Source organism: Lethenteron reissneri, chromosome 11, assembly GCF_015708825.2.
Source record: "Lethenteron reissneri isolate LAM-NWPU_2019-01 chromosome 11, ASM1570882v1, whole genome shotgun sequence".
Lineage (NCBI taxonomy): Eukaryota > Metazoa > Chordata > Hyperoartia > Petromyzontiformes > Petromyzontidae > Lethenteron > Lethenteron reissneri.
Genome location: NC_083789.1, coordinates 7483716 through 7502646, shown reverse-complemented (window position 1 = coordinate 7502646; position 18931 = coordinate 7483716). Strand labels below are relative to the sequence as shown.

The 18931-nt window shown below is 49.3% G+C and overlaps 1 protein-coding gene across 1 annotated transcript; it reads left to right on the top strand.

The window, feature by feature from the left end:
• The first annotated feature begins 1504 nt into the window (after window positions 1–1504).
• On the top strand, window positions 1505–16477 carry LOC133341394 (Golgi resident protein GCP60-like). Its single transcript, XM_061549961.1, has 7 exons — window positions 1505–2538; window positions 7957–8200; window positions 10615–10660; window positions 11327–11381; window positions 11926–12103; window positions 13173–13318; window positions 13699–16477. Exons 1-7 carry the CDS (start codon window positions 2331–2333, stop codon window positions 13923–13925), a joined length of 1104 nt encoding a protein of 367 aa, XP_061405945.1. The 5' UTR covers window positions 1505–2330; the 3' UTR covers window positions 13926–16477.
• Window positions 16478–18931: the final 2454 nt, after the last annotated feature.

Below are 18931 nucleotides of genomic sequence, written 5' to 3'. Positions count from 1 at the left end.
TCATAGACGTCAAACCTCTACCTTATTACAGACCAATTAAGACTTTATTGGTCACCCCGTGTCCTGACATTTTTTTAACGTTTATCCTACAAAGTCCCATCACAAGGGAGAAACACAAATAGACAAATAGAATGTTGCCCGTATTGAAACCTAAAAACCTCAATTTCCCTGTACAAGAAGACGAATGTGTTGACATATATGTTGGAAACCTTTTGAACTTTTTTCGCACCGTATGTAGCCAACCCTGCTAACAGGAGGCTGGGTGAGTGAATGAGCAAGTGTGAGTTGATGTGTGAATGTTATGCATGTTATGCATTGCGCATTACACTAAGGAACCCAACACGTTTCCAGAGAAAGCTCCCACTCATGAATAAACCTCTTAAAGCACCCCTTATAATCATCGGCCATGGTCAATCCACAATCCACCGAGCACCATCACACGACGCTGATTTCACGGCTCCATCTCCGCGGGTGGACGCGTCCTCGTCGCACGCAAATTAATTCCATCTCTTGGCAAATGCCACTCAAGACATTCATATTTACCATGGGGGGGGGGGGGGGGGGGGGGCTCATCATCCCCTTGGGGCCGAAACACCCTTTATATCTTTAACAGTACGAGTCTAATCGGCGTGCTCCTCTTTACGACTCACGGTGGAACCCCGAGGATGCATCACCAACACCACCACCACCATCATCACCACCACCACCATCCCCACCATCATCATCACCACCATCATCGTCATCATCACCACCACCATCATCATCACCACCACCATCACCACCACCATCATCACCACCATCATCATCATCACCACCATCACCCCCGTCATCATCACCACCATCATCACCACCACCACCATCATCACCACCACCATCATCTTCACCATCACCATCACCACCACCATCACCACCACCACCATCACCTCCACCATCATTACCACCACCATCATCATCATCACCACCATAATCACCACCACCATCACCACCACCACCATCATCACCATCATCTCTCCGCGCGCTTCATTGAGTGAGCACTTCTTGTTGTTCCGTTAAAAAAAGTCTTAGGGCCGGGTCCTCGTTGGCTCACGAGACTCCTCGCCCCCCCTCCTCTTCGCCCCCCCCCCGCCTCGCCCCCCCCCCCTCCTCGCCCCCCCCCCCTCCTCGCCCCCCCCCCTCCTCGCCCCCCCCCCTCCTCGCCCCCCCCCCTCCTCGCCCCCCCCCTCCTCGCCCCCCCCCCCTCCTCGCCCCCCCTCCCTCCTCGCCCCCCCTCCCTCCACGCCCCCCCCTCCTCGCCCCGCCCCTCCTCGCCCCGCCCCTCCTCGCCCCCCCCCCTTCGCCCCCCCCCTCCTCGCCCCCCCTTCGCCCCCCCCTCCTCGCCCCGCCCCTCCTCGCCCCGCCCCCTCCTCGCCCCCAGCCACCCCCACCGAGACGGGCAGAGTGAGCGGCTGAGCGAGGGAGTCACCGCGCTGCCTCCATCACTTCCCCCTCCAGCCTCCCTCCCCCCTCCCGCTCAAGAGGCAGCGGCGTTCACGCCCCACAACCACCACCGCCATCCTCCTACCACCATCATCATCATCAACCATCCTCCTCCCTCTTACCACCACCACCATCATCAACCATCCTCCTGCCGGCACCGGTCACGTCACCAAAGCCGGGGGAGACACCGAGAAGGCGACACGGGGAAGAGAGAGAGACAGACACAGAGAGAGAGACACACACAGAGAGAGAGACACAGAGACAGACACACAGAGAGAGAGACACAGAGAGAGACACACACAGAGAGAGAGACACACAGAGACAGACACAGAGAGAGAGAGACAAAGGCGGACGTGCGGCGCCTGGTGGTACACGTAGGCGAAGGAAGACGTCGTAAGAGAGGAATATTACGCGGACACGGGAGCGGTGGGTCGTGGTGAGTGAGTGGTGTGGTGTGAGTGTGTGGCGGTGTTTGTAACAAGGAGACAGGCGCAGATGCATGCGTGAGAGAGGGACAAGCCTTGGGAAGAAGTGGTGGTGGTGGTGGGGGGGAGAGGAGAGAGAAACAAAGACGGAGGGGAAGGGCGTGGAGAGAGAGACCGGGGAGGGAGCTTGAGACACACGGAGACAGAGAGAGACACAGACAGAGAGGGACAGAGACACAGAGAGAGACACAGACAGAGAGAGGCACAGAGAGAGACACAGAGAGAGAGGCAGGCAGGATTCGTGAGGCAACATCGAGGCGGATCTAGGACAGGAAGGAAGGAAGGCGATCCACTGTACAGCCCGGGCGACAAGGCACACGGAGAGAGGGCGACTGTGACACAGACGCGGGGAGACGAACACGGGACACGATGGCCACGGAGGGCGCCATGCAGATGCTGGAGGCCGCCACCGCCTCCCTAACGGTGCAGAGCACGGACGTACAAGGCCCCGGCCATGGTAACGCTGCGCCCGACGGCCTGCCGACTCTGGCGGCACGCAGCGAGGGTGCCGCCCTTGAGGAGCGCTGGGGCATCCCTCGGAGGGAGCTCTTCGTCCTCGCCCTGCGGTTTTACAAAGGTGAGCAGAGAGGGCCTCTTCCTCCACCCCTCTCTCTAATTGATTATTAGTTAATTGCGTGTGGCGAGTGGTGGTTGATTAGTGGTGTCGGTGTGAGCGTGTGATCGATTCTATTGGGGTGGGGGGTTTGGAGACTGGTTCTATTCCTGTCCATGGTTCGTCGTTCATGGTCATCTTCATTATCATCCGTAATAAACACAATAATCCACATCATAACTACAATCGTTAGTATGGTCGTCATGAACAACGTTTACATACTAAACATCATCAGCAGCAGCAATATAACTATCGACATCTTCAACATCAATACAATCGTAAACATCAACACGATCGTTATATCCATCATCATAAACAACAAAATAATCGTACAGATAAATAACAACATGGCAATAATCATCGACAACAATATCAACAGCAGCAATATCAGCAGCATCATCACCACCATCATAGTGAACATCATCAAAACCTGTTGATTTTTTTGGTATGCGAATTTGTCCCTGGGTCTCTCAACCGGGTTGATGGAGGGACGGATGACACCTCGGCCCTTAAATTATTAATTAATACACGGTAATGGTTTAGTAAAACATCAACCATCAAAGGTTTTCAAAAACGGGTGGACGTGGTGCTGATTACAGCCACGCCCTGGTGTAGTTGTACCGTTACAGGCCCTTAATAGGTGCTCGCAAACTGCACGTGTCCTGTCCCCCCCACCCAACAGAGTGGTATAGCTACACACATTGATCTCTTTGTCTTCGATGGCAGTGAGCTTCCATTCCTTGCTTAAAATTAACATCATAAACATCATCATCATCGTCCACTCCAAATGGATAAATAGTATCCAAACTGAGTGGACATTACCCAGGTTGGCTTGGCATATGGGTATGCGCCTGTAGGGTTTTCATAAACATTAGCACTGTGCATATCGTTGTGTCAATCCACCGCTGGATCAGGGCTTCCCCACGTCCGTGCGGGTTATTTGACCATACTTGACAACGGTGGCCATCTATGGGTTGGACATAAAGGCGGTTGTTGTGTGTGTGTGTATTGTTATGGCCTCACGAATACCACCGTCAACCACCACCTCTTAACATTACCCCACCTGTGCAGCACTGTGGCCTTAATAGGTGCTCGCAGCCCAGGACCGGACTCAACAGCGTGTGCGGCCAACATTGTGGGAGATGACATGAGATTGGAACCGTGTCACAGCGGTTTGTTCATTTCGCTTACAATGACGACCATACTTTGAGCAAATCCACTGCTGGATGAAGGCCTCCCAAGTTGCCGCCATCTCTCTCGTATGTATGGAGGTTGAACTTATTTTACAGGTAGGAACAACAGGTTCCACACTGCCCACCAGGGATTATTTGTCTGTCGTGCACGAATGCGCTGTCCGACCAAGTTCCTACCTGCCCACTCCGAAGGAACGTGTTGCGCACCTTCACGTAGCCAACTCTTCTAATCAGAGGTGGGGGTAACGATTCTGTGATGTACCTGCCACACGAATAGATGCCAATGTTCCATCGCTGCGGTGGAAGTCCTCTTGGACGCCTTCTTCTTAACCTGGGCCCTCCACGAGGTAGATTCAGTCTAAGAATGTGTTGGTGATATGGGCATCATATCACCATCGTCCTCAACAGTGGGTTTGAGACCAATACGGTCATATTGGGCGTGTGTGTGTGTGATCTACAAAAACATAATCAACCTGAATAGGGTGCTCTCAAACAGCGTGGCGCAGGCATATGTGTAGCAATGAAGCTCAGATGGTGAGAGACGAACGGTCGTTTGAGTGGAAAATGCAAAAAAAACCTGCTTGTATATTGACCACAAAAGGCGAACAAGTGGAGTAACATCTCGTACCCAGTGATTCTAAGCGTGGAGCAGACGGGAACAAGCAGCGTACGTGGACACGAATGGGGGGCGAGAGGCGTGTGCGTGTACACAGTGGAAGTAGTGTCTCTACCATGCCACTGTCGAGGGTGGTGTGTGAATTTGCAATCTGGTTGTTAAAATTGTTTGTTTTCGCGTGACTGGAAACCGCATGGAGAAAAAAATCCCCAGTAAAAAAAACACTTGCCAGTTTGTCACATATATATAAAGTCTCGAGATAGCATAAATGTATTTTTTGAAAACCTTTTTTCTTATCTGCACAAATGTAGGATGTATATGAAATGAGGGTGGTGATGATTGCAATGATATGATTGTGATGGCATATGGCGATGGTAGTATTCATGGCATTGATGATGAATTTGTGGAGGATGGTGATCATGATGGTAATGATTATGATGATGGTCATTGTAACAATGATTATAATCATGGTAATCTACGCCAACCGATGTTTGAACCAAGCCTTGCACTTTACGTGAGCCAACGGGTGTAGGGGGACCTCTGCTCTGAGATCCCGCTCTGGGACACGGCAATCATGAGTTATTTTCAGAAAGCGTTTGCCACCGGGAACTCGCACCATTTCACAAGACAAAGATCCCCCGTATAGCCTTTAACTGGCTGTTGTGGAAAGTGCTGTGAAGGCCAGCGTGGAACACAAGGGGGTGAGTTGCCAGCATCACGCCCGGCCGCATTTGTCTCCCAAATGATGATATTTACACAACGGCACCAGGTACTCGTTTGAGGCGGAGTCGAATTAGGGGAGGCTCAGGACTGGTTCAAATAATCGTCAATGGTGTTGGTCATGAGCTGGAATCGAATTTGGGCTGCCGGGTTCGTAGCGCAAATCGCTAAACGCTACGCCACCACTCCCCCACACAGTGGGACAAAAGATAAAGTTCCACCGAATTTCCTTAACAGACTGTTGGGGCAAGTTTTATTAGCGAGCACCTATGAAGGCCAGCACGGTACACGAGCGGATGGATGGCCAGCACCACGCCCGACCGCCTTTGTCTCCCGAGTGGCGATGTTTACACAACGGCACCAGGTACTCGTTTGAGGCTGAGTCGACCTAGGGAAGACCTAGAACCGCGGTTCAGATAGTCGTCACCGGTGTTGGCCTTGAGCGGGAATCGAACTCGGGTCACCGCTTCCGCACACATTTGCACACACACTGTGGCACACACCGTGGTATATACTCGCCGTGGAACCCACACATCGTGACAAGTACGCCTTGGGAAATAGTATCCCTGGCAATGGCCCCTCTGTCAGAGCAGAGAGGACAGTCCAGAATGTTTGACTCATAGCAACAACAGACTGAAATTTCTTAAAACGTGCAGCCGCGAAAAGATGAAGGCGCAGAGTTCTCAGTTGCTGCTTCCTTCCTTCTGCCAGATTCCACAGTAGTTGCGAGGATCGGTTGTACACTTTCATCACCACCACCACTAGAATCGGGCTTGAGGTATTTCACACCCCCCCTCCACCCGCTTAGTCTGTAACCTCTGGGTGCCACACCATCGCCTGTCGCTGTACCCTGAATGTATGTCCCAGCCATGGCAAAGTGCCTTGTGCATGGCAGTTGGTTTGTAGTATAGTTTTACGAGTTGTTTATGGTTCGCAAATCAATTTTCGTAAACAAAGTATGGTATGGTGCACGTTATGTACCCACTTCTCTGGGCTGCTTAATCAATAAGCGTTATTCATACGTTGGTGACAGCTTATATCAAGGCAGCAGTTGCCTTCTGCCAGGGTCACTTCGGGTTAAATGTTGGCTTCTCTTCATGGACTATGAAGTGTTGAGGTTTGAAAACATACTTAACTATAAGCGTTCTTTAAATGTTAAAAATAAATATTTATTTAAAGCAAACCTGACTGCTGAAGCAATACTGCATGTTGAAACCGGTCCAGAGTTTGCTTGTACTGGATCAATGCTTCTAAAATTATTCACTCGCAGAACGCCATGGGGCTAGTTTTTGTAAAAGAGGATGACATTGTGAGCTTATCTCTTATTTTTCAAAGTGCACACGGAGAGACAATGCTCAAACTCAGCCTCTGAGAAACGTACTTGCTGTGTTATATACACACGCAAAGCTCTGGTACACCTTATTACAAATACATCCGCTTGTTGTCCTTCCAGTCCAAGGGTTTTACAGCAGCATTTAGTTAATCAGGCAAACTGTGGACCATTATTGATTGTCTGGGTCTCCACCAGTAGTGTCAGATCTTTTGATTAAATACTGCTCAGTTTCCAAATATTATTGGCAAAAAGCACTCCACTTAAAACGATGGGGCCCATCAACACAAAGTAGCAACGTTGTATGAAACCCAATAGCCTCGTTTATTTAACAGGCCACACTCTGCTGATGAAACTCGGAGAAGGCAAAACCAGATTGATCCAGAAGGCTAAAATGTAATATATATATTATATTTACTTAGGGAAATTGAATTTTTGTCTGTTTATATGACAACAGTGATCCTATATGTTGCCACATGGTAATTTTTAAATGCTTATTGCTGTATTTCCACCTCCGACAGACAACCCCACCGCATCTCCCGAGCGGGTGTGCTTTGTGTCAAACGCTCAATTGCGCCTTCTCTTTCTTTGATCCACCAATCTTGCTTCCAAGGCGCTGGCTTAGAGACGCGATGTCATAATGGGCTGCGTGACCATGGCCGGCCACAACCACCCTGGCCACAACCACCCCATCTCGGGGTTTTTCCCCCTACTGCTTCACTGCTGTGTTAATTAGCAGGATGGTTTCTCTGGCCCGGTGCTCACCCCCTCACTCCCTCACTCCCGCCATCCCACCCTCCACTCAGTGAAGAATGGTTCGATCCACAATCAATTGTCATCTGCTACGTGACCATAACCATGGAGTTCTGAGGTCATGGAAGTTTATGGAATTGACTGCGACAAGCGCCGTTAATTTAGCTGGAAGGGTGCTTCTACATGACGTATCATTACCCTCCCCCCCCCCACCTTGCTGCTGCGACTGGGCACGTGTGTTTTTTTATGGTTTAAACACAATTCGGTAATATACGACTTGTTTACGAAATGTGAGGCGAAGTGAAGGCGTAGGGAATGAAATGGTGATGTTTACGTGCGGCATCAGGAACTCATTTAAAGCCGAGATCCCCCACGTAGTCATACCAGACTGTTGGGGCAAGTGCTCTTGGCGAGCGTCTATGAAGGCCGGAATGGCACAAGAGGGGGTGGGTGGCCAACACTACGCCCGGCCGCCTTTGTCTCCCCAGTGGTGATGTTTACACACTGCACCAGGTATTGTTGAGTCTGAGTCGACCTAGGGGAGCCCCAGGACTGGTTCAGATAATTGTCACTGGTGTTGGCCATGAGCGGGAATCGAACCTAGGCTGCTGGGTTGATAGCGCAGTGCGCTAACTGCGATACTACCGCTCCCACACTCGTACAATCACACATACAGTGTCACATCCTCACTGCACCCTGGTCTCTCCCTCTTCTCTCCCCTGCTCTCTCCTGCTCTCTCTCTCCCTCCATGTCCGTGCTCTCTCCCACAGACAACGTGGGCGAGGGTTTCCCTGCGAGCGCCCAGGACCGCGCTCGGCTGCAGGCGGCGTGTGAACGAGCCGAGGCCGAGGAGGAGGTGCCCGGCTCCCAGGTCGAGTCGTCGGGGTCGCGGCCGGGGGACGCGGGCGACTCGGCCCCTTCGGATGATGCTCGCGCCCACTTCACGCAGCTGCTTATCGCTCACTGCCCGCTCTTCGTGTCCTACATGCTCGCCCAGCGGAGCGAAGGGCGCAGGTTCGAGCCCGATCCCAGCCTCTCCCGTGCTCTCGTAACGGCGGTCGTAGTGGTCGCTGGACGCAGGGTCAACGATAAAAGTTTATGATGATTGTTATCATTGTGAGAGTACATTTCTGGCGGATATTGTGGCTGCAGTTTTAATTGCTATGATGGGTCAGCGGTAGAGCAAGATGATTGCAATCGGAAGGTAGCGAGTTAAGTTTATTAAGTTTATGGATGATGTTTGCAATCGGAAGGTAGCGAGTTAACCCTTTCCCATTCCGAGACGTCTGCAAGTTGTAAGGTGTGTCACGTTCCCCGCTGAATCTCGGATTGCGCAAGCAGTTAGCATTCTTTTTTTTTACAGAAGCTTAGTGCTGTTGTTTTTAAATACATTGTACTCGCCGCAGAGAACTGTAGTGAGACAACCACACTCTTTGATAGCTGGTGCCAAACTGCCACACTCCTTCCCGGATGGCCTTGTGGGAGTCTCGGTACGGCTTCCTTATTTAGTTTATCTTTTGATTCCGTTCTGATGACGTACACGTACATACGTGTACATCATAGGAACAAACTCCGAAGAAAAACTGATGACATACATCTATGTCACCGGAATGGGAAAGGGTTAAAATGCTAGTTGGGGGGTTGGCTCAGTCATCGTTCTTCCGCGGTTGATAAAACAAAAGTGGTTGTCCTATGGATCAAGTCGTTCCTGCCATAGCAATGTTGAATGTCAGTCCAATCCTAGTTAACTACAACAATAATTATCATATAAAGTTTATATTATTGTTTCATTAGGCTTTAAAAGCTAATGTTTTTGGTTTGACTGCCACATGATAACATCTCCATAGCAGGGGAGGTAGAAAGTGCGGCACCTCCAGTATGGCTAAAGAGAGGTTACAAGAAGTCAGAAGGGACCTCGGAGGTACATCTGTGATATCTGCTTCTGCGGGCTGTTCTCTAACATGGGATGACGCACTGCTCTACGAGACTTCTCAATGGATGCTTCGTCCCTTGGCTTGACAGCAATAGCGCAGTTGGAATAAAGTGTTTGGAAATAAGTCCAAAAAGTCACATTGTCTGTCACCCCGTGACCTATTTAACAATAATATTAATAACTGTTATAATATTATGACTCAAAATATCAATGTGTTTCCACACCTTGTTAATTACTATAATATTGTATTGATTAAATAGTTATAGTATTTCCATGCTCTATTAATGACTCTGTAAATGTCAACAATCTCAGGCTGCGTTTACTTCGCAAACGAATCATTTCACTTTCTCCTTTCTCAACCGAGTATTGCACGGCGGTGCTCATATTCTTGTGATCGACTCGTGGAAATTCTACATTCTCATGGAAACGGCAGAATCTGCCCTCCTGCCCTCCAATGATCAATGAATTGTCACAATTCGGGGTGACAATTCGATTCAAACATCGATTGTGTTTTATTTTTACAATCTCATTTGTGTTTTTGTTGGCCCTGTCTCATTCATACAGTTTTGTAAGTTAACACAAGCCTAAATGTAACATCGGCGTGTAATTTACATAAAGTGTAGATAATTCCTCACGCGCATGAACCGTGAATGCAAGAAGCGAGAAATATCGAACGAAATATCGAACGAATATCGAACGAAATATCGATGCATATCCACATGCCCTCATAACTGTTCATATTCCAATTTAGTTATGTCGTCGTTGAGCGATCACCAATCTCACTGTCAGATTATTGTGTGTGCTGTTTAACGCGTGGGTGAGTGGCTGATTGCATTAAACCGTGATGTGCCCAGGCACGAAGCAATCGAGACTCACTCAGCGCTGTTAATCATTAACCACGACGGCTGTGAAAAGCTGTGAAAACGTCACCTGTAGGCCCCCCCACTCCCCCATTAGCTGTTCAGACTAACCCCTTTTAATCATCGGCACCCCTGTGTGTGTGTGTGCGCGTGTGTGTATGTATGTATGCCGGCCTTAATAGGTGCTCGCTAACATCACTTGCCCCAACAGTCTATTAAGCCTATACAGGGGATCTTTGTATTTGTATGTGTGTGTGTGGGGAGCACCTCGTCTAGCACACTTTGTGGCGAATGGCTGTTGTTGTAGGGAGCGGCAGCGGTTAGCGCGCTGCGCTATGAATGCGGTAACCCGAGTTTGATTCCCGCTCACGGCCACCACCAGTGACGATTATCTGAACCGGGCCTGGGCCTCCCCAAAGTCGACTGCCTCAAATGAGTACCTGGTATGGTGTGTAAACATCGCCACTGGAGAGACAAAGGCGGTTGGGCGTGGTGCTGGCCACCCACCCCCTCGTGTGCCATGCCGGCCTTCAAAGGTTCTACTCGCTATATGGGGGAACTTTGTCTTTGGTCATGTTAACGAATGTGTGCGTACATGCGAGTCTTTTTGTCTGTCCGCACGTGTGCGTGTTCAGCCTAGGTGAGCTGCATGGACAGGTGGATGGATTGGGCAAATCTCAGGTGAGCTCAGCATGCATCAGACTCAACAGACACTTTCCAATCGGTTACTAGCTCGACCCCTAACCCCACTATCCAATCAGACACCAGCTTTGGCCATAACCCGAAGCACACTAGACAATTACACTTCCTTCCTAACCGTTTCAGTGGTATCCCAAAATACTTGTGGGGGGGTTTCTCCGTTGTTTTACATTTTCTTCCCACATGCCAAGTGCTCATGAATGGAATGGGCCAAGCACCTCAGTGCATAGCCTGTGTGTGGTAACAATGTGTGTGGGGGGTAGGGTCTGGTTAACGTGAGTGTGTGTGTGTGGAGCGGGTTAGTACACCGCACTACGAACCCGGCAACCCGAGTTCGCTTCCCGCTCGCGGCCAACGCCAGTGACTATTATTTGAACTGGTCCTGGGCCTCCGCTAGGTGAACTTAGTCTGAAATTAGTACCTACTGTGGTGTGTAATCATCGTCATTTGGGAGACGAAGGCAGCTGGGCGTGGTGCTGGCCACCCATCCCCTCGTGTGCTATGCCGGCCTTCATAGGTGCTACTCGCTAACAGCACTTGCCCCAACAGTCTGTTAAGGCTACACAGGGGATCTTTGTCTTTGGGGGACGGTGTCCGATTAACGCAAGTGCGGTGGTGGAATTTGTGAATCTTGCGTCTCGAATGCAGAGTGAGGTAGCGAAGGTGTTGGGCCCTGATGGAACCCTCATGCCCCTGAAAAAAGGTACATCGACGCTAATATATAATCATTAATCGTAACAATATCATTGTAATAATTTTCATCATCATCACCATTTTTAAATATCATCATTGTCCAATGGTATCAAAATGGTGATCATGTTCAGCATCATTATCGTGCTGATTAACATTTTCATAAACAACTTCATAATTTTTAACAATCTTATCATCAATCATCATAATCTCCAGGAGCAATATCATCAATATCATCATCAATGCATATTTCCACATGAATAAACCTGATAGAGCGGCGGTTGCAAACGCCAATGTCTGAACCCAAACCCGTTTCCTCCTGCCTGGCTTTGCCACAAGAAGGTCACCCGGACACGCGGTCACGTGGGTGTTAAAGTGACGGCGAGCCACGGCAGATCGTGTTTAACTTGTACATCAAATACATTTACATTAAGCTCGGACTCATAACGACATCTATCACTGCCACTTCTGCCGCTGGTGCTCGTGATGAGAATGAAAAATCCTCACCGAGCCGCTTCCGTCTCCCCTTCTCTGACCTCCGATCTCCCGCCGAGCAGAAAAACCCGCAATGGTGCCACCCGTGCTATGGACGAGCAGCGAACTGCGGCAGTTCAAGACGCGCGTGGCGCAGGAGCCGCACGGAGTGCTGCGCATTGGGTGCGGCGAGGTGGGCACCGTGCGGGTCCCCACCCGCCCCGGGGCCTCGCACCTCTGCTGGGAGTTCGCCACGGACAGGTGCGGCCCATTGTCATCGTCATCATTGGCTTGTCATCGTCATCATTGGTTTGTCATCGATCCGCTGCTGGATGAAGGCCGTCGGCATCTTGCACGGTCCTGCGGTGCAGAAATCTGTCTAGCTAGCACCAGGGAATTCACTGCACGCTCTCCACGAAGGATGTACCTTCGTGCGTGTTCCCTGCTTTGGATGCTGCTCCGTGTTTAGTCTCAGCCGCTGGCGATCATTGCTTTTGGCGACGTGTCCTGCCTCGGCCCACTTACGTTTGTTCACGATAAATGTGGCGTCTCTAACTTTAGTATATCCTCGAAGCCACGTGCTCCTCTTGTCGACTCGCTGTGTAATTCCAAGCATCCATCTCTTTATGCTCGTGCATGTCGTTCCATCTTTTTTTCTTCAGTTTCCATATGTCACAGATTATGATTTCCCAATCTCCCACCCTTACACTCAGCCAGGCAGCCAGTCGCCCACTAAACTCGACAGTTACTGAGTCATACAACCAGTTATACAACCATCCAGCTTCCCAACCATCCAGTCGACTACCCAGTCGTTAAGCCAACGAGTCACCCAGCCCGTTGCCACACGTTGTGTCATGTTCGATAATGCGTGCGTAACACATGTTGATTTTTTGTGTTTTGCACGTGCATTGCGTGTCTTGGGTGTGTGAGCATGTGGTCAATTTGAGTATATTGTTTTTTTCTATCTATGTGACTTTACCGAAAGAACCAAAGAATACAAAGAATATGTAACGAGTATGTCGTGTGGTCGCCATCAGTATTCAGAGGACAAAGCTGACCAGACTTGTCCGCTGCTGGGCACAGCACGTCTTCGTGTGCCTTTGCCGGTTTTAATAAACGCTCGGGCAATAACTAGGGGGTGGGGGCGGCAATGGTTACGCGCAGCACGTTTACTGTGGGCAAGTCAAGGCAACTTGGTCGGGAAGTGGCATAGATTGGGCGGTGTCCATTCCACGTGTTTCCATGAGAAGTGTGTTTTGTGAACAGCGCTCTGTCCGGAGAGAATTGCAGCCACTAGTTCTGCTAAGCCTCTCCCTCGCTGGCCCCACAGCTACGACCTGGCATTCGGCCTCTACTTCGAGTGGAACGAGGAGCCGGGCTGCGACGTCACGGTGAGCGTGAGCGAGTCCAGCGACGAGGAGGACGAGGACGATGACGAGGGCGTGCAGGGGAGCGGCGAGGGTGGAGCCGGCCCCTGTCAGAGGTGGGTTTGCGCCGGGGTAAATGTTGGTCAGGGATTAGGCTCGGGGTTAGGAATTCGGCTTTGGCTTAGAGTAAGGGTTAGGAATTAGGGTTATGATCGGTGTTAGGAATAAGGTTTAGGGTCAGGGTTATGAATAAGGCTTACGGTTAGGATCAGGGTTAGGCATTAAGGTTAGGGGTCAAGGTTGGAGTCAGGATTAGGGGTCAGGGCTATGGTTATGGTCAGGATTGAACTTAAGAGTTACAGATTATGATCCAGGTTAGGATTAGGTTTAAGCATCAGGGCTAGGGGTCAGGGTTAGGCCATTGCGGTTGCGCTCCACGCAATATCCCGCCGTCATGCCCACTCCCCGACCCCCCCGTGTGCGTCACAGCCGCAGCCACAGCAGACGGCGGCGTGAGCGACGTGGAGCGGGGCAGCAGCCGCCCCTCGGAGCCGCCCCTCGACGAGGTGGAGCCCCTGTGCCGTCGCAACTGCCACGAGCTGGTGCAGTGTGGCACGCACTGCTACCCGGGCGTCGGCCTCTACCACCTCAAGTTCGACAACTCCTATTCGCTGTGGCGCTCCAAAACCCTTTACTACCGCGTGTACTACAACTGAGTTAAGGCCACGCTGCTCTCGGGCGATTATTAGGGCAATCGTTCAACCGGTTCTGGCAAACTTGTGGTAGTGCAGTGGCACAGAGTGATGGAGTTCTATCTGGCCAATGATTTTGTTGAAAATTGTGACGGAACAATGATTGGTCCACAGACCACACCACATTGGGTCGTTGCGTGACCTTTGAATGATGATTGGTCTACTGAGTAAAAACCCCCCTTGGATTTTGATATGACCTCTGTCTCGGATCTGATTGGAAAGTTGCTGTCACATTTGATCACTACGTGGAACAGATTTGTCCACCTTTTAGGCAACAAAATTTTTAAAATAAGAAACGGAGCAACAATGATTGCTGATGATAATTGCCGGCAACAATTGTCCTACATTTTCCCTAGTGTCTCGTGCCCTTCAGGAATCGGGATTGAATGAGGTGGGAATTCTGGACAGAGGTTTGGTGTAGGCATGTAATAATTCACATCCCCACTGCGATTGGATGATTTGTTGTTATTGAGGGTCACGATTCGATTCAAGAACTTAGGTGTCATTAGTTTGCAGGATTTACAGGTTTTACATGAAACAAACACGTACGTGTTCACATCAACAGTCATAGATTCCTAAACATGTGATTAAAAAATCGTAATTGTGAGCCTAAGAATAGATTTTGATTTATGAATCAATGCATCTTTACATCTTAAGTAACACTTCAATCTGCTATATTCTTATCCTTGCGATACACGGCATGAAACGGCACGTATAAGAATTGTATGGTTACAGCCCTGCAATCACTGTACGGTCCACTCGTTCCACCACACCGAGAGAAACGAACAGGGACCTCCAATCGTGGAAGGGGACGAATCGTTACATGGATTTTTCTAGTCAGGAAGGGGGCCTCGCCGCAGGGAGAGGCTATATGGGAGAGAGAGAGAAGCCCCACGCTGGGAGGGGTGGGGAGCTTAGGGGGAAGCAGTGAATTTGACTGCAAACAGGAAGGTCCACTGCGGGGTTTGCGACGAGACGGACAAGGCCGCGAGTGAGGTGGCGGTCGGTCTGTTGCGAGCCTCTAGTGGGCGGGATGATTCGCTGTAGCCATGGAATCAATGGAGGGGGAGCAGCCTTTCCTGCGAGTCGACCAGTCCATCGGCTGTACAGATATTACTCGTTTTTAAAAGTCTCGAACGTGGGATACTCCATACGATCAGATCGCTTGCGTTTGTCAGCGACAAAATGTGGCCATTCGTGTGCTTGCACGCACGGAAAGGGAGCGCCTCCCCTTTCGCAATTCCGAAAGTACTCACCGTTGAGGTAGTTGTGTAGTCCTTGCTATGATTATTATTTTGTATTTACCATTCCTAAATTAACTGTGTACTAGTTTTACGAAAAGGCCCATGTGTAGCACCGTTTGTTGGACTCGGCATTTGCGACGACACGTTATCCGAAGGGCGTTTGTTACGAATTAACTTATATTGTTAAGACGAGTCTGTCAATGTTGTGTGTTCATATGCTTTAGAAGGTGGGGCGGGGGGGGCAGATGTGTTGAAGTGCAACAAGGGTTAGATGATAACGAATCAGTGTAGGATGGGCAGGGGGTCTAAGCTGGGGTTAGAGTTAGGCAGCGAACTGTGTTTACCCGTCTGGTTGGGAAGCGTTACACTTTGTACCGCACCTGCGTTTCTCAAGTTGTAGACCGAAGGTGTATCCGCCAAGCAGCGGACAATTGTCCGTGGCTCAACCTCACAAACTCTTGTAGCCATTATTAAGCCTCTTTGTAACATGTTTTTGTGATGATATTGCACATACCTTTTGCCATCGGGAGACCGATACCCCCCCCCCCCCCATTGTCCAAGAGCACTCATTTAAAGGTCGGGTCGCCCGTGGGAATGGAGTTACTGCTAACAGGGCCCACCTGCACATGCTGTCACCAACCCAGAGCAAGCTCTCTCCGTGGACTAGCGGCAAAATCAGAAAATATTTAGTGAGAAATGAAGCCCTCCCTGGCTTGCCATAATTTCACGATGGCCGAGTTGGTGGCAGCATCGATGAGGTGGAATCAATCGCCGCCTCCTATGGCGAGCGGAAATATTTTTGCAGAGTAAGACGACAAAGTTGCGTTTTGTCGAGGTTTTCCCGTGGCTTGGACGCCGCCGCCGCCGCGATTGGGTTGCACTGAGCAGAAGCCAGAAACGACCTCGGCTCAGGCAGGCCGAGGGCTCTGGAACTTACGAACACCAGTGCCAGGTTTAACAGAGATTGTCGCTTTATCGTGTTAGTTGCTTGTTTAAAAACAACGGACATGCAAATTATACCTGCTCATAAAGTACACGAATATAATTGAAAGTTTCGCCAAATATGCTGCCATTTTCGTAAAAAAAAGTTCATCCCGTCCAGACACAAGGGAGGACATTACAGGCCCCAAATGGCCAACTTGTGACTCTGCTAATTCGTATTTATTCCACCACGTGTGTGCACAAACACATTTCGCAAAGTGAACTTGTACATTTTGTGCTCCATTCACCTCAATGCTATTGGCAAATAAAATTACTTTGCTAAATGTAAAAGCCATGTTTTTTTTCTTCCAAGAATCATGTGTTTCTATCCTATTAAAGTTTACTAGAATAAAACCACACACTCATTGGCCCACTTTACAGTGTCATGTCTACTAGCCAGTGCTCGAATTAGTTTTTTTGGGTTCCAGTGACCTCATCCCCACCGTAGTCACTGACTTTTCACACTCCACAGTGGCCTTCAAATAAGTAAAGCAATAACTCTAGACCAGGGGTGGGGAAGTCCGTCCCGCGGGCCGTACAAGGCCCGCGAAATAATTTGGTCTGGCCCTGCCAAGGCAACCGCAGGCAGGACTCGAAATTCAATAAATCTAGGAGTAAACCTGGAAAAGCAGTTGCGAGTAGCAACATCATCAATACCAGCTAACATGACACACCTCACCAAAGAGGAGTTCTAGCCATTACATTAGGGGTGAGTTAATTAAATGTTTGACCAAACATAACAGGCTAATTTTTAGGTTGATAATTTTGTCTGGCCCGCGAATGATGTTATACATATCTAAATGGCCCTTGGCAGAAAAAAGATTCCCCACCCCTACTCTAGACGATAATTGAACGCGCCCCGCTGATCAGTAAATAAAGACACCCTGGTACTGTTAATGTGGGTCCGAGGTCTGGAATTTGAGACGCCTCTGCTAACGTGATAGCTGGCAGCCGTCGCTTAGAGTGTACCTTATTGTTAATTTGTACAATTTACTCTGGTCACAATTATTAGAACGTTTTAAAAAAAAAACATCGCAATTACAGCCAACATGGACAAGAAAAACTATCTACATTGTATTACATTTTCCAATACATTTAATACAATTAATTTGGGATAATACAAATAAACGAGCACATCTTGGCGTTCATGTGGGGGCGTCGTGGTGAGATGTTATGTCCCTCACCTGGTCTGCAGGTTCGATCCCAGATCCTGAAAATGCCTGTTGTATATTTGAATAGTGCATGTTGTATATTTGAATAGTGCATGTTGTATATTTGAATAGTGCATGTTCTCCCTGTGGTTGTGTGGATTGTTCTCCGGGTCCTGTTTTTTTTGCCTCCACATTTAGATGATTTGCCTCCTGCGATACATTTCCACATGATAATGGTAAGTCATTATGATGAGCTTCATCATGTGTGGCCAGGTCACTTCTGAAAAAAAGCGATAGAGCTCAGTGGGCTTTACCTCGTAGATATAAATTAATGTGTGTAAGAGGCTTGCTGGTGGGAGATTATCCGATTGAATGGATTAGCTTTAATGACTTTGAGTTGCTCAAAATAACAATTCTCATCTCGTGCAGTAAAATAAAAAGGATGACGTGAGAGGAAGGGTACTGTGGGTGGGATGATGAACTTCTGGGGAGTGGCAGGTACCCAGTGGGGAGACGCCCGGCTCACGTCACAAACGCTTCCTCTGGAATCTGTCCCCGCAGTCTGCCAACGGGGAAGTAACCGTCGTTTGAAGGAAACCCGAGACGGAGCTGCAGCAGGAAAGCCAAGCAAGGGCTTAAAACAGGGTTAGGGTTAGTGTCTTGAGACTCGGGGATTATTTCACCCGATACAGGACTACAATTTGTTGTAGTCAAGGGTGAATAGTTAGTGATCTGGTTAGTGGTGTATAGGGTTTTGTTTGTATTAAAGCTTGCGTCATAAGGTTGATTAAGAGGAATTGGCCACCACAGAGCCATAAAGGAAAAACGAGGTTCTGTATGTATGTTGAACTTCTATCGCACCGTACGTAGTCAACCGTGCTCATTATAATTGTGGAAATAGCTCGAATGTGAAATTCGTCTCGCAAACCGTGTTGTCGATGGACAAGGTCGAGCACTTAATGTTTTTCTATTTAAGTCAACATGATGAAGCGTCTCCGGCCCGACAAGTCCACGTGGTGCATGAAGGCCTCATCTCTACAGTACTGCTCGTTTGCGGGAGGAAGTCACTGGGGGCTTCTGCTGGCAGGGAAACATTATTTATAGTCGTTTCCATTTTCCTCGGAGTGCTTTTTCTTTTATCCCCCCGCCCCCCCGTGCAGTGCATTGGGAGTTGGGAATGAGGCTTGCACACCACCGGTGTGCGCGGTGATACTGGTGATGTGTCATGTGTAAAGCGTGTTGAGGTGTGGATGCAAACTTCTTTTGTACCTTACGTAACCAACCGTGCTAATTGGTAAACAAAAAGCAGTGTGCGCACGTATGAGATGTGTGAAAAAGGGGTGTTGCGACCTGTGACAGGGATGTCTTTTGAAGTGAAAGATGTGTGAGATGTGTGTGGTGAGCACAGGGGTGGGTGAGATGCGTGTCCGGTCCGACCTACAAAAAATGTCAACGTTCATCCGCAAATTTTCCACTGGTAAGCGGAGTTCCAAGTGTTAAATAGATCCAACGGTTAACCTTTTAACAATTCACTTGTGGGTGAATGTAAACATTTTGGATTTGGTTTCTGACGCCAGCACAGCCGACTGTTTCA

What these genes read in the sequence shown, in the direction of transcription:
- LOC133341394 (XM_061549961.1), top strand. Translation starts at nt 2,331, where the DNA reads ATGGCCACGGAGGGCGCCATGCAGATGCTGGAGGCCGCCACCGCCTCC. An exon ending in CAGCGGAGCGAAGGGCGCAG is followed by an intron (nt 8,201 to 10,614) that starts GTTCGAGCCCGA and finishes GTGCGTGTTCAG; the next exon opens with CCTAGGTGAGCTGCATGGAC. An exon ending in CCTCATGCCCCTGAAAAAAG is followed by an intron (nt 11,382 to 11,925) that starts GTACATCGACGC and finishes CCCGCCGAGCAG; the next exon opens with AAAAACCCGCAATGGTGCCA.